Source organism: Salvelinus sp. IW2-2015, linkage group LG4q.2, assembly GCF_002910315.2.
Source record: "Salvelinus sp. IW2-2015 linkage group LG4q.2, ASM291031v2, whole genome shotgun sequence".
Classification (NCBI taxonomy): domain Eukaryota; kingdom Metazoa; phylum Chordata; class Actinopteri; order Salmoniformes; family Salmonidae; genus Salvelinus; species Salvelinus sp. IW2-2015.
The window spans coordinates 7,459,297-7,475,663 of NC_036843.1; the positions used below are offsets into that span (position 1 = coordinate 7,459,297).

General features: G+C 43.9%; 1 protein-coding gene across 1 annotated transcript in view; it reads right to left on the reverse strand.

Annotated features, from left to right (window-relative positions):
- The window catches only part of LOC111963197 (lysozyme g-like), a 73,701-nt gene extending 63,884 nt beyond the window's left edge, over positions 1 to 9,817 (reverse strand). Inside the window, exons 1-2 of the mRNA XM_023986488.2 lie at positions 9,751 to 9,817; positions 9,433 to 9,632 (exon numbers count right to left, since the gene is read on the reverse strand). Of these exons, the coding sequence (XP_023842256.1) occupies positions 9,433 to 9,632; positions 9,751 to 9,814 (264 nt within the window). The 5' untranslated portion in view covers positions 9,815 to 9,817. The remainder of the gene's footprint in view (positions 1 to 9,432; positions 9,633 to 9,750) is intronic.
- Positions 9,818 to 16,367: the final 6,550 nt, after the last annotated feature.

Consider the following 16,367-nt stretch of genomic DNA (forward strand, 5'->3'; position numbering starts at 1 on the left):
CTGTGATTACTCCAAAGTTGCAGGTGGCCACTAGAGTCCTCAATTCAGTGAGATATTTGTCTAAACTCTCATCTCGGCCCTGACTTGGCATGAAAAAATTCTTTCTCAATTGTTTCATTTTTCTTGGGATCACAAAATGCATCCAGTGCTGCAATTACTTCCTCAACAGAGAGATTGTTTTTGTACTGCCCACACATAGGGTCTCACAAATCTCTCTACCTTTTCCCCCAATGAGATAATACAGTAGCTTCACTTTGTAATCCTCAGGTTTATCTATCACTGTAAGAGCCATGTACAAATTGAATTTCTCTTTACATCTTTTCCAGGTCAGTGCTAAATTATGATGACTAAACGCTGCACTTCTTCAAACTGCCGACCGGGATGTATTCTTAATTTACATCGATGAGACCCAGGTTCTTTGAGTACCGCGTTTCAATATGCTTTGTGTTGTAATCACGACAGACAAAGATATATAGTTAAGCAAACTTTACTAGGCATGTTGTCAAGCAGCACATTAATAAAGTAAGTAACAACTGGTTTCTGTTTCCTGTCTAACATCAATATGAGTAACATCAATATTGCTACAAGTCCCACCAAGACAGTCAACTAAAAACACATCCAACCCAAAAGGTCAGAAAATAAGAAACGTTTAATTATATTGCGCAATGACAAGTTGCTGAAAGATTCAACTACAGAAGAAACTGTTTGAAGTTGTGTAGTCATAATTTTCAACATGTCCATAAAAGGTTAATAAGTTATTATTTTTTTACCATAACCATGCCTGTAGAACCACCGAGCTCATTTCAACTGCAAAATTAGGGAACAATCCTCAGAGAAGATTAGACTTTCCTACAGAAAACCTGTTTTTCTTAACAGCAGAGTTGCAATGGATTTTTTTTTAATTCAGTTGACAAGTAGAATACTTTAAGCATGCAGTNCTCTCGGTCTATCTTTCGGTGTTACTGCATGCACTGCTACAGGGCCCTGCACATTTATGTCTTTAGCTCTCTGTCTGGACAGTTCTGCAGCTCTTTCAATCTGAATGCATTTCTCTAAACTGAGATCAGTCTCTCTGAGAAAGCGCTCTCTTAAGTGTGGGTCACACGTGCCACACACAATCCTGTCCCTGATAAGAGAGTCTGTGATTACTCCAAAGTTGCAGGTGGCCACTAGAGTCCTCAATTCAGTGAGATATTTGTCTAAACTCTCATCTCGGCCCTGACTTGGCATGAAAGAAATTCTCTCTCAATTGTTTCATTTTTCTTGGGATCACAAAATGCATCCAGTGCTGCAATTACTTCCTCAACAGTGAGATTGTCTTTTGTATTGCCCACACATAGGGTCTCACAAATCTCTCTACCTTTTCCCCCAATGAGATAATACAGTAGCTTCACTTTTGTCACATTCTGACCATAGTTCTTTTGTATTTTCTTTGTTTTAGTGTGGTCAGGGCGTGAGTTGGGTGGGTATTATCTATGTTCCTGTTCGTGTGTTCCTATGTTTAGTGTTCACTATTTTGGGACTGTTGCGTCTTCGTTTATTTTGTTCAGTTTATTGTTTTCGTTCTTGATGAAAAGTATTCGAATAAATATGAATACTCACCATGCTGCGTATTGGTCCGACATTTCCTACTCCTCCGATGAGGAGGACGAAGACTATCGTTACAGAACCACCCACCAAAAAAGGACCAAGCAGCGTGGTAACAGGCAGCAGCAGCGGCAGCAGCAGCGACCTAAATCTCAGGACTCCTGGACATGGGAGGAAATATTAGACGGCAAGGTACCACGAGCACAGCCGGGTGAATATCGCCGCCCCAAGGCAGAGCTGGAGGCAGCGAAAGCCGAGAGGCGGCATTATGAGGAGCTAGCTCGGCAGCACGGCTGGAAGCCCGAGAGGCAGCCCCAAAAATTTCTTGGGGGGGCACACGGGGAGTGTGGCAGAGTCAGGAGTCAGACCTGAGCCAACTTCCCGTGCTTACCGTAAGGAGCCGAGGATGGAACCAGAGCAGTCGCGAAGTTGAGGTGTGAGTCTGAGAATGTTGAGGAGTTATTGGACAGATTGGAGGAGAGTGAATGGAGGGGAGATTATGAGATATTCGAGGAGTTGTTGATGAAATTGGAGGAGAGTGAAGAGAGAGAGCTGTTGGTTTGGCGGAGTATGCACGGCATTAGCCCTGAGGAGCGTGTTAGCTGTCTGATGCCACCTGTGTCAGTTCATAGTACTCATCCTGAAACATGTGTTAAAGTTCCGGAACAATTGATGCCGGCTATACACACCAGGTCTCCAGAGTACCTTCACAACCCGGGGTGTTCTGTTCCTGCTCCTGTTCCCAGTCCGGTACCACCAGTTCCGGCACCATGCACCAGGCCTACTGTGCGCCTCCAGAATCCAGTATGCCCTGTTCCTGCTCCCCGCACTCGCCCAGAGGTGCGTGTTCCCAGCCCGGTACCACCAGTTCCGGCACCACGCACCAGGCCTAAGGTGCGCTCAGCAGGCCAAGAGCCCGTCTGTCCTGAGCCTCTAGAGCGTCAGTCAGTCAGGAGCGCCAGAGCCGCCGCCAGTCAGGACGCCCGCCAGTCAGGAGCAGCCCGTCCGCCAATCAGGAGCCGCCAGAGCACCCGCAGTCAAAGCGGAGCCCCCAGAGCCACCCGTCCACTCAGGAGCTGCCAAGCACCTCAGTCAGGAGCGCCCAACGGCGCCGCCAGTCAGGACCACCAGAGTGGCCGCCCAGTCCTGGACTACCCCTCAGTCCTGAGCTGCCCCACAGTCCTGAGCTACCCCTCATCCCTGAGCTACCCCTCAGTCGAGGCTACCCTCTCAGTCCGGAGCTGCCCTCAGTCCGGAGCTGCCCTCATTCCGGAGGCAGGTTTTTTCCAGTCCAAGGGTCCTTCAGTCAGGAGGTCCCTCAGTCCTGTGGGCCCATTTATTAGGGTTCCCAGGCCAGGGTCGGCGGCGAGGGTCGCCGTTCCTAGGAGGTCACAGAAGAGGCTATAAACTATGGTGGAGTGGGGTCCCGTCCAGCGCCAGAGCCGCCATATGCCCACCCAGACCCTCCCTATAGGTTCTTTTGCGGCGGAGTCTGCACCTTGGGGGAACTGTACGTTCTGACCATAGTTCTTTTGTATTTTCTTTGTTTTAGTGTGGTCAGGCGTTAGTTGGTGGTATATCTATGTTTCTGTTTCTATGTGGGTTTCTCGTTTGGCCTGATATGGTTCTCAATCAGAGGCAGTGTTAGTCATTGTCTCTGATTGGAACCATATTAGGTAGCCTGTGTTCTATTGTGTTTTGTGGGTGGTTGTCTTCAGTCTTTGGGTCTGCCACCAGATAGAACTGTTTTTGGTTTCACTTTTGTATTTGAAGGTGTTGTTTTTTGTTATTTATTAAATAAGATGAAACACTAACCACGCTCGCTTGTCTCTCCTTCCACGACGAAAGCCGTTACAACTTTGTAATCCTCAGGTTTTTCTACATTGTAAGAGCCATGTACAAATTGAATTTCTCTTTCCACTTTTCCAGGTCAGTTGCTAAATTGCAATCATCAAAGTCTATTTTCACCGGAGGTTTCAGTGCATTTTCATGGCCGATTTATTTGTAGAATGAATGTTAGCAACTCACGATCTGCGTTGTATCCAATAGCCAGCTAGCTTTTAGCATATAAAGTCACTCACGATAGCCAGCTAACGTAGACGATCGGCGTGATGACTAGCTTGTAAACGCTGCACTTTTTCAAACTGCCGCCTGGGATGATTCTTCATTTAATCGATGAGATCCAGCTTTTGAGTACCGCTGTCACCATGTTTCAATTGCTTTGTGTGTTGATCAACGACCAACTGGCTTGCTCCCGCACCAACAACTGCAGTGGCCGTTCCGATCCCTACGAGGGCTATTGGTTGCCAGGACAACAGCAGAAACTGTAAGGCCAAGCATACAAACATTTTAAAACACAGCAACCTCATTAAACAGGTAAAACATCAGTACAAGACAAAGTGGAGTCGCAATTCAACGGCTCATGCACAAGATGTATGTTGGCAGGGCTACAGACAATAAAGGACTACAAAAGAAAACCAGCCACGTCACAGCAACAACGTCTTGCTTCCGGACCAACTAAACACCTTTTTCACCCACTGAGGATAACAGTGTCACCGACGCGGCCCGCTACCAAGGACTGTGGACTCTCCTTCTCCGTGGCCGACGTGAGTAAATCATTTAAGCGCGTTAGCCCTCGCAAGTCTGCCGCCCCCAGACGCATCCCACGCGTCCTTAAGACACGCCAGACCAGCTAGCTGAGTGAGTGACGGACATATTCAATCTCTCTCTTTCCCAGTCTGTTGTCCCCACATGCTTCAAGATGTCTACCACTGTTCCTGTACCCAAGAACGCAAAGATAACTGAACTAAATGACTCCCGCCCGTAGCACTCACTTCTGTTATCATGAAGTGCTTTGAGAGACTAGCTAAGGATCATATCACCTCTACCTTACCTGACACTCTAGACCCACTTCATTTGCTTACCGCCCCAATAGATCCACAGACGATGCCATCCCATCCATTGCCACACTGCCTATACCATCTGGACAAGAGGAATACCTATGGAGAATCTGGTTCATTGACTATTGCTCACTTTCAACACATAGTACCCTCCAAGCTCCATCATTAAGCCAGAGCTGGTGCTAACCCCGCCCTGTCAAGTCCTGGTCCTGGACGGCCGCACCCAGTGGGATGTGAAACAAACTATCTTCTACGGTCGACTCAACAGGGCCCACAAGGATGCGTGCTCAGCCCCCTGTACACCCCTGTTCACCCATGACTGCGGGCCATGCCCCTCCAACTAATCTAAGTTTGCAGTGACGACAACGTAGTAGGCCTGATTACCAACAATGACAAAGCAGCCTACAGGAATGGGAAGGACCCTGGGGGTGTGGTGCCAGGAAAAATATATCACCACAACGTCAACAAAACAAAGAGCTGATCGTGGACTTCAGGAGCAGAGGGAGCACCCCCCTATCCACATGACGGACAGCAGTGAGAAGGTGGAAAGCTTCAAGTTCCTCGGCGTACACATCACTGAAACTGAAATGGTCCAGCCACACAGACTGTCGTGAGTCTAAACGTCCTCTGTTCGCAATGACAGAGGTCAAAACGTTTCTGTAAGTCTTTCACATGTTTCACACCACTGTTGCTGTATTTTGGCCCATTCCTCCATGCAGATCTCCTTCTAGAGCATGAGGTTTTGGGGCTGTGTGGGCAACACGGACTTTAAACTCCTCGAAGATTTTCTATTAGGTTGGATCTGGACTGCTTAAGGCCACTCCAGGACCTTGAAATGCTTCTTACGAAGCCCATCCTTCGTGCCGGGGGTGTTTGGGATCATGTCATCTGAAAAAAACCTGATGAAATCCAGTTCTTTTGAGTCAACCCGCTGTCACCATGTTTCAATATGCCTTTGTGTGTAATCCGAAGACAAAATTATAGTTAAGCAACTTTTACTAGGCATAGTTGTCAAGCAGCACATTATATAATAAGTAACAACCTGGTTTCTGTTCTGTCTAACATCAATATGAGTAACCATCAATATTGCTACAAGTCCCACCAAGAAGTCAACGAAAAACACATCAACCCAAAAGTGTCAGAAAATAAGAAACGTTTAAATTATATTTGCGGCATGACAACGTGGCTGAAAGATCAACTACAGAAGAAACTGTTTTGAAGTGTGTATCATAATTTTATCATGTGCCATAAAGGTTTAATAAGTTATTATTTTGTACCATAACCATGCTGTAGAACCCACTGAGCTATTTAACTGGCAAAATTAGGGTAACAATCCTGCAGAGAAGATTAGACTTTCCACAGAAAACCTGTTTTTACTTTAACAGCAGAGTTTGGCAATGAATTTTTTTTTAATTCAGTGACAAGTAGAATACTTAAGCATGCCAGTTATCAACGATGAGGTGGTATTTGCCTACGACAGGTTTTCTTCCAAAGCCTCTATGGAACATTTAAGAAACTTTGTTTTTCAGCCATCCCACTGCTCCTCCAAATGGCGTGCTCCCGCAGACCAACAACTGCAGTGGCCCATTCCGATCCCTCGAGGCTATTTGGTTGCCAGGACAACAGCAGAAACTGTAGGCCAAAGCATACAAAACATTTTAAAAGACACAGGCCAACCTCATTAGAGTTTGACAATGTGACATATCAATGACACTTTGTACATGTATATAATTATTCGTAAATTTCTTGTGTTTTATAAGTAAATCAACCCACAAAAATATATACTCAAGATAAGGAAACCTTTTACTTTATGAAAAGTTACTTGATGAAAGTACAATTTAATACTGATAAAATGATGATACCCTCCCTCCCACTGCAGGCTCCCACGTACATCAGCTGCTACTTTAATGTCAAGGTTTTGCTAAATAGGGAAAAAATAGACGTATATAAAATGAACTAGAATTTTTGATTTTCGTACATATAGCATCAGCATTTTTTAAATAAACTGAATTTGAGACTGTTGGTATGAACCCATAAGGAGTTGCTGAAAATTTTAACCCTAAACAAGAACTTCGGATGAGACGGTTTTTGAAGTTTAACCACACAGTTATTATTATTTGGTGTATTTTCATTTTCAACATGTGTATAATGGTTTATAAACAGTATGTACTTGTTTCAAGCATAACCATGGCGGTTAGAACCAGCTAGCTCTGGCAACCAAACATCATTGGAGTAGTCCACTCCAGTGTATGGGCGTCCACCTTCCTTTCATGATGAACTCTACACAGTCTTCTCCCTTATGTAGGCTTGCAATTCCCCCTTGGGTAAACAACATATTGCAATAGTTGCATAGTCAATTTGAAAACAGTTATATTCATTATTTTCTATAAAAAACCAAAGAAAAAAAGAGTATTACTCTCAGTTGCTGCTCTTGGTCCATAAACTAAATTTCTTATGGATTTTTGATGAACTCAATCAGAATTTCAGCTGCCTTGTGGAATGCCTCCTCACTGTTCCATTTCCCCCTTTTGGTGTGCCCGTCACCGCTCGGGCTGAGGTAGTGTCAATCTGTGTAAAAAATGTGTGATATTTTTACAGAAATCACCAAGGCTTGTGGCGCGTCACGAATGCATGTTTCCTATAGCAGAAACTCAAACAGGAAGTACCTGTGCTAAGGACTATTCAATGCCTGTCTGACCAACGGAATCCACGCTCAAGATTGTTTTTGATACGCGGACGGATGGATATGTTCCGGGTAGCCTCGAGAACAACATAGACGAATACACTGATACGGTGACTGAGTTTATCAGGAAGTGTATAGGAGATATTGTTCCCACTGTGACTATTAAAATCTACCTAACCAGAAACTGGATAGATGGCGCTTCCACAAAACTGAAAGCACAAACTTTGCATTAACCCTGGCAAGGTGCTCGGAATATGGCCGAATATAAACAGGTAAAACATCAGACGAGACAAAGTGTGAGTCGCAATTCAACGGCTCATGCACAAGATGTATGTGGCAGGGTCTACAGACAATAACGACTACAAAGGGAAACCACCACGTCGCAGACAACAACGTCTTGCTTCCGGACAAGCTAAACACCTTTTTCACCACTGAGGATAACAGTGTCACCGACGGGCCCGCTACCAAGGACTGTGGCTCTCCTTCTCGTGGCCGACTAGTAGCATTTAAGCCTGTTACCTTGCAAGTCTGCCGCCCCAGACGGCATCCCTAGCCACGTCCTTAGGATACGCGCAGGCCAGCTGCTGGAGTGTTTACGAGACATATTCAATATCTCTCTTTCCCAGTCTGTTGTCCCACAGCTTCAAGATGTCTACCACCTGTCCTGTACCCAAGAACGCAAAGATAACTGAACTAAATGACTCCCGCCCGTAGCACTCACTTCTGTTATCATGAAGTGCTTTGAGAGACTAGCTAAGGATCATATCACCTCTACCTTACCTGACACTCTAGACCCACTTCCATTTGCTTACCGCCCCAATAGATCCACAGACGATGCCATCGCCATCGCATTGCACACTGCCTATACCATCTGGACAAAAGGAATACCTATGTTAGAATCTGGTTCATTGACTATTGCTCATTATTCGACACCATAGTACCCTCCAAGCTCATCATTAAGCGAGGCCCTGGGTCTGAACCCCGCCCTGTGCAACTGGGTCCTGGACTTCCTGACGGCCGCACCCAGGTGGTGGAGGTAGGAAACAACACCTCCACTTCGCTGATCCTCAACACTGGTGCCCCACAAGGATGCGTGCTCAGCCCCCTGTACWCCCTGTTCACCCATGACTGCGTGGCCACGCATGCCTCCAACTCAATCATCAAGTTTGCAGATGACGCAACCGTAGTAGGCCTGATTACCAACAATGACAAGACAGCCTACAGGGAGGTGGGAAGGACCCTGGGGGTGTGGTGCCAGGAAAATAACTTATCACCCAACGTCAACAAAACAAAGGAACTGATCGTGGACTTCAGGAAACAGCAGAGGGAGCACCCCCCTATCCACATTGACAGGACAGCAGTGGAGAAGGTGGAAAGCTTCAAGTTCCTCGGCGTACACATCACTGACAAACTGAAATGGTCCAGCCACACAGACAGTGTGGTGAAGAAGGTGCAACAGTGCCTCTTCAACCACAGGAGGCTGAAGAAATTAATCTTGGCACCTAAAACCTTCCAACTTTTACAGATGCACAATTGAGAGCATCCTGTCGGGCTGTATCACCGCCTGGTACGGCAAATGCACTGCCCGCAAACGCAGGGCTCTCCAGAGAGTGGTGTGGTCTGCCCAACACATCATCGGGGGCAAACTACCTGCCCTCCAGGACACCTACAGCACCCGATGTCACAGGAAGGCCAAAAAGATCATCAAGGACAACAACCACCCGAGCCACTGCCTGTTCACACCGCTATCTTCCAGAAGGCGAGGTCAGTACAGGTGCATCAAAGCTGGGGCCGAGACTGAAAAACTGCTTCCATTTCAAGGCCATCACTAGCACATTAGAGGCTGCTGCCCTATATACATTGCCTTGAAATCACTGGTCATTTTAATAATTGGAACACCAGTCACTTTAATAATGTTTACATATTTTGCATTACTCATATGTATATACTGTATTCTATCCTATTCTACTGTATCTTAGTCTATGCCGCTCAGACATTGCTCGTCCAAATATTTATATATTCGTAATTTCATTCCTTTACTTAAGATTGTGTGTATTGTTTGATATTACTGCACTGTTGGAGCTAGAAACACAAGCATTTCACTACACCAGCAATAACATCTGCTAAACACGTGTGTGACAAATACAATTTGATTTCAATGATCAAATATAATGTCAACGTTTGACCTCAGGAAGGGAATAAATAAGATACAATTTCAATTAAATATGAAGCCACTGCTTATTSCCTRAAACATGTGCCTACCTGCATAAGTCCGAAGGCCTTGCCATTGTCCKCCCTGCCGTGCTTGTCCAGTCCTGTCCCAGCCCGGGACTCTCTTGAGATGATGCCACAGATGACAGCTGGGTCCACTGCATTACTCTTTGCCACCTTCATTATGATATCCTTGTACTTGTCCATGGCAGCAAGGTCATGCTCTGCCATTRTGTGAGATGCAGGCACCCCTTTAGGAAAACAGTAAAGAAAATMATAGCATTTATTTTATGGAATGGATTATATGAATTTGATTAATACTGGATATTGTATTGAATATTTGTGAGTGAATAGCCTGAAAGCGCATACCTTCGTCATTTTCCCCATCAGCTTTTGCTGTCCTCCGGGAAGCACCACTTGTTTCTACCTTCATAATGTTTCCTCTGTTTTCCCCATGGTTTTTGGTGCGTGATTGTTTTTGTATGTTCGGTCCGTTATTGTGGGCTAGGTGTTACGACATGTTATTGGAATTTTGAGTAAGTTACTTGTGTTACTCATCTCTGCTGTCCTGCGCCTGACTCCTCTACACCAGCTACACCAGACCACTACAGTACAGCTATCTAGAAGAAGAATTATGGACAATAACTCTCTTTTTATGGATATTTTCACCCAAAATTGTCACCACATCTAATCAAAATATATTCATTATAAAAGAAAAATACAAAATAAGCAGATTCATTCATCGGCACTACAATCCAATTCCATGTGTTCAATACAAAGGCAGGTTTCTCATTGTTTTGTAGACTATCCATTGGTGCAAAGAAACACTAACCACAATAGACATAAGGAAAGGCTAATACAATGAGGAGCCAAACTGATATGAATGTATAGACTTCAATCCACACCAAAGCAAAACTATAAATGGAAGTTGCCAATGATGCGGACTTAGGAGTAACCCAAAGTTACTTGCAAACAATGCAGTTGGGTTACTTGTATCTCTGCATGTCCGCAATATTGCAAAAACTAAAATAAAAAAGTATACAGTCATTGCGTACATGTTTCCATATATTGTACATGGTAGGACACTGATGGGGTGATTTAGAATTCTTGCGCATATACTGATTGCTGGAAACAGTTGCACACATTTTTCTACTATGATGAAAACATGTATTATATTCTGTGAAGTGTAACAGTATTGCTTCCGTCCGCTCCTCACCTCGAACCAGGGACCTCTCGACACATCGTCAACAGTCACCCTCGAAGCACCGTTCACCATCGCTCCACAAAAGCCACGGCTCTTATAGAGCAGGGGGAACAACTACTTCAAGGTCTCAGAGCGAGTGACATCACCGATTGAAATGCTATTATTGCGCACCCCGCTAACTAGCTAGCCATTTCACACCAGTTAAAAACGGAACACTTAACAGTTTTTTGTATTCATGGACGGCATTTCTATTTAATTCAAAAGGTGTTCTAGGATTTGCAAGTCAGGTTCTAAGGCCAGAAAATGATCAGAAGTTCTGTAAATATATTTGAGCATTGCGGTTCTGCTATAGATTCGAACACAGATCCAAAAATTGCTAGTACGCGATTGAGAAAAAATATAATCTTGGTTATCCCAGAAAATAAGTCTTGCATAATTGGTCAGATGATGTTTGCATCGTCTGTCCACTAGAGACTAGCCATTATTCTACCTCAACATCTTTATTTTCTTCTGTATAATGGCTTTACTACACTTTTTGTTTGTAAAAAAAATAAAGGGGAAAGGAGGGGAATGCACGACCAACTAACCCTACACTACAGTGCCTTCGGAAATATTCAGACCTTGACTTTGCACATTTCGTGACTTTATAGCCTTATTTTAAAATTGAGTCATTGTTATTCTTTTCCTATTCAATAATGTCAAAGCAAAAACCGGTTTAGAAATTGTTGCTAATTTATCAAATAAAAAAAACACTGAAATGTTACTTTCACATAAGTATTCATACCCTTTATTCAGTACTTTGTTGAAGCATCTTTGTCAGCATCGAGTCTTTCTGGGTATGACGCTACAAGCTTGGCACACCTGTATTTCGGGGAGTCTCCCATTCTTCTCTGCGTTTGCTGCACAGCTATTTTAGGTCTCTCCAGGGATGTTCGATCCGTGAGCTTCACGGTTGTCCGTTCCGGTCGGTCTGGCTCAAGGGACGTTCAGAAGAGAGACCTGTCCCGAAGCCACTCCTGCGCTGTCTTGGCTGTTGTGGCGGCTTAGGGTCGTTGTCTTGTTGGAAGGTGAACCGGTCCCCAGTGTGTGGTCCTGAGCGCCTGGAGCAGGTTTTCAGCAAGAACTCTTCGTACTTTGCTCTGTTCCCCTTTCCCTTTATCCTGACTAGTCTCCCAGTCCCTGCCGCTAAAAAACATCCCCACAGCGAGAGATGCATGCACACACCAACATGTATCACATAGGGATGGTGCTAGGGTTTCCTCCAGACGCTGACGCTGGCATTCAAGCCAAAGAATTCAACCCCTGTTTCATACAGACCATAGAATCTTGCTTCTCATGGTCTGAGATTCTTTAGGTGCCTTTTGGCAAACTCCAAGCGGGCTTGTTGAGAAAAGTGAGGGTATAGTTTAAACACTCAAGTGCATTATGGGTAAGTAGTAATTAACTTTCGTTTTCGATGCAATTGTTGTGGTTTGCTCGTTAGCTTCGCCATTTTATTTCTAATTCAACTACATCATTGATGTGCAAGTTTAAATATGTCAACTACTTCGTGGAATTCAAGACCAACACATTTAGCAATAAGATCCTGAATTTGGAATACCAGTTGGCTCCATCACGAGCATCGTACATTTCTCAGGACCTGGAGCTAGCAAATGAACATTACCCTGAGCCATCCCGACTACGGTCTGGAGGCCAACGTAAGAAAGGACAGGGTGTCATGTGCCTTTTATTGAGAGTTGGCTTCCTTCTGGCCACTCTACCATAAAGGTTGAATTGGTGGAGTGCTGCAGAAACGGTTGTTTTCTGCAAAGTTCTCCCATCTCCACAGAGGATCTCTAGAGCTCTGTCGAGTGACCATTCAAGTTCTTGGCCACCTCCCTGACCAAGGCCCTTCTCCCCCAATTGCTCAGTTTGAGCCAGGCGGCCAGCTCTAGAAGAGTCTTGGTGGTTTCCAAACTTCTTCCATTTAGAATGATGGGAGGCCACGGTGTTCTTGGGGACCTTTAATGCTGCAGACTTTCTTTGGTACTCTTCTTTAGATCTGTGCCTCGACACAATCCTGTCTCGTTCGCTCCACGGACAATTCCTTCGATCTCATGGCTTGGTTTTTGCTCTGACATGCATTGTCAACTATGGGACCTTATATAGACAGGTGTGTTTCTTTCCAAATCATATCCAATCAATTGAATTTACCACAGGTGGACTCCAATCAAGTTCTAAAACATCTCAAGGATGATCAATGGAAACGATACACCTGAGCTCAATTTCAAAGTCTCAGAGGCAGGGTGGCTTGAATACTTACATAATAAAGTATTTCTGTTCGAATTTTTTTATACATTTGCAAACATTTCTACAAACCTGTTTTCGCTTTGTCATTATGGGGTATTGTGTGTAGATTGCTGACGATTTTTTAAATGTATTTCATCCATTTTAGAAATAGGCTGTAACGTAAGAAAATGTGGACAGTCAAAGGGTTTGAATACTTTCGGAGGCACGGTTTCCTAAGAAAATGTACTCACCACCCATTCCACTACTTTGACCTAACTGATCCTACACCAAGCCTACGGCCTGGGAGGATGGGACTCTTTTGTTCAACACACCTTGTAACTTTTCTGCAGGAAAACCTCATACACACACCAGTACTTCTCTGCAGCTTCCCCCACATCTATTTTCTGTGATTTAAGTTCCATTTCTGCGGTCCAGTTGATAACCATTGCAATGAATGCTAAGAAGCCAACATTACTGAAGCACAAATTCATATCACTGTATTGGCTATAAGGCAATTACTCACCCATGACCCATTATCCTCTACTCTCTTCACTGACTCAGCATACCACAACCTTCTGTTCTACTGATCCTGGCAACCTCAACCTGTCTCTCTCCGCCACCGGGCACTTCTGATACCCCCATCAAACATGGGAACCCCCAAAATTGACGTTTTTTTCCGCCGATATCAACACACTCTTTGGTCTCCATTGCCCTCCTGCCAACTACTCTGGTACTCACCTCACTCAGATGTCCTGCCAACGTCAAGTACACCAGCCATAAGAACTGAGAGAGACACCCAGACGCTTGCTATTTGACGCATTTATGAAAATTGCTTATTCAGTTACTAATTAGCTAGCTAGTACCCCATTAAGAAAATGAAGAAAAACTATTAAATCCCTGTAGTTTGATGAGGAATTTAAAAATTGTATGGTTGAGAGGGATGAGGCAAAATTATATGGTAAAAAGTCTGGCAGTCACAACCGACTGGCAAACGTACTACAAATTGAGAAATCATGCGACTAAACCGAATAAAAAGAAGAATACACCTATGAAACAAGAGAAATTACATAAAAGAATGATAGTAAAAAGCTTTGGAGCACTTAATACATTTTGGGCAAAAAGACTAACTCAGCTCATTCATTGAATCAGATGGCTCATTCATCACAAAACTGATATTGCCAACTACTTTAAGACTGAAAGACCCCTTACTTTGAGTAAAGCCAGTGTGTCTATGTATGCATATGACTCAACACTATACACGTCAGCTACTACAGCAAGTGAAATCACTGCAACACTTAACAAAGAGCTGCAGTTAGTTTCAGAATGGGTGGCAAGGAATAAGTTAGTCCTACATATTTAAAAACTAAATGCATGTATTTTGGGACAAATCATTCACTCAACCCTAAACCTCAACTAAATATTGTAATACATTATGTGGAAATTGAGCAAGTTCTGTCTTGTTCAAAACATGATGTACAACATAGCTAAGATGGGGAGAAGTCTGTCCATAATAAAGCCGCTAACAGCCTTTTCAACAAGGCAGGTCCTACAGCCGTTTGTCGCATGGACTACTGTTCAGTCGTGTGGTCAGGTGCCACAAGAGGGACCTCGGAAAATTACAATTGGCTCAGAACAGGGCAGCCCGACTGACTCTTAAATGTGCAAGGAGAAACTAACATTGATAATATGCATGTAAATCTCTCATGGCTCAAAGTGGAGGAGAGATTGATCATCCTTGTTTTTGTAAGAATGTTTGACGTGCTGAATGGACTAGTGGTGTCATTTTAAACATACTGCACACAGCTCGGACACCCATGCATACCCCAGAAGACATGCACACGTCTCTTTCACAATCCACAAGTCAAGAACGGACTATGGGAGGAGCACAGTACTACATAGAACCATGGCTACATGTAACTTATTCCACATCAGGTAACTGATGCAAGCAGTAGAAACAGATTTTAAAAAACAGATAAAAATAACCTTTGGAACAGCGGGGATGTGTGAAGAGACACACAGGCACAGCACACATACACATGATAAGACACTTACTCTACAAGTACACATGGATTTTGTGTTGTAGATATGTGATAGAGTAGTGGCCTGAGAGAAACACTTATGTGCTGTGAAAAGTGTTATGAAATGTAAATGTAAATTAATTGCAGCCGCTAATGGGGATCCTTAATAATACAAATAAGCTTTGCATCTGAAACACCTTAGTGGGTTCGGCACAAAAGCTCTCACGGGATAACTAACACATCCCAACATGACTTTACCAGGTAAAAATCTGCTTCAAAAGGACAGACAATGTCTTCTCAGTTTTATTCACGCTCGCCACCGGGTCTGCGTCGCACCAAACGGCAGATGTCAGACACAAGGAACTTCAATCAGTGGCTCACCTCAACCACCCCAGTAATCACTCCTTTCAAAGGCACCTTGCTCCGAGAAGCAAAGCAAGTCACAGGTCTTGTCCCTAGGCACGTGACGTGAAGTGACCGCTCCCTCTAGAGAGAGAAACCTACCTTCACCGATTTACAGTACCCAACTTATTTTCTACCCAGCCTGAGACTACATATGGATCAGCCAAAAGGCTGGGATCCACTTTCTCCCAAATATTCCACTCCCACTGGGCCTGAATCATCCTTTGCATGACCATCAGGGTGAGGCTCAGAGTCTTCAACACACATGCAACCACAGGTAATCATACTCATCTCGTCAGGTTCAATTTCTTAGCCATCAGAGAATCAAGACTACAGTTTGTCCTTTTGTGCCATTCTTCCTCAACACACATCTTCCACTGCACTCGGCTCTTCTCCTTCGCTGTCCATAACCATGTCTGTACATCATGCTGCTGAACAAGCACTCGGAATGGCTCTTCCTCCAATACCACCTTCTGTTCCTGCTCAATGTACTAGTCTCTCTGGCCTCTCCATGCTCCCAAACATCCCACAGTCATCAGCCAGTTCTCATCCTCGTCATCCATTTTAGCAAACAATCATGTAACTGCAGCACTACTCTTCTTATTCTTCTTCTGTGTAGTTTAAACATCCAATGATAAACCAAAATGATTAACAAGACAATTAGCAGTTCGTAATTAGTGCAGGCTATGGGATGTTTGAAAGGCAAATTGGCAATAGAAAGAAACATAAAAGCCATATAATTAGATTAGCATACATTAATGCCAATATCTCTCAAAGAAGTCAAGTCTTTACAGAATGGATCAGCATCCATGTTTATAATGAGAGAGGAGATTGTCGTTAGCACTTTAGTTGCCACTCTCATTACAGCACATACAGTAACTTGCATGAGGACCATGCAAATGTACAATAAAAGTGTTAGATTAGAAACAAAAGACCAGAGCAAAATATTACATCAATAACATACAATACATATTCAGTAACCATGTTTTCAACCTAAGATACATGTGATATGCTGAAATGATACAGGTATAGCTACTGTCCTTTATAACATTTTTTTATGTTTTGGTTCTGGAGTTTCATAAATTTGAGGAATG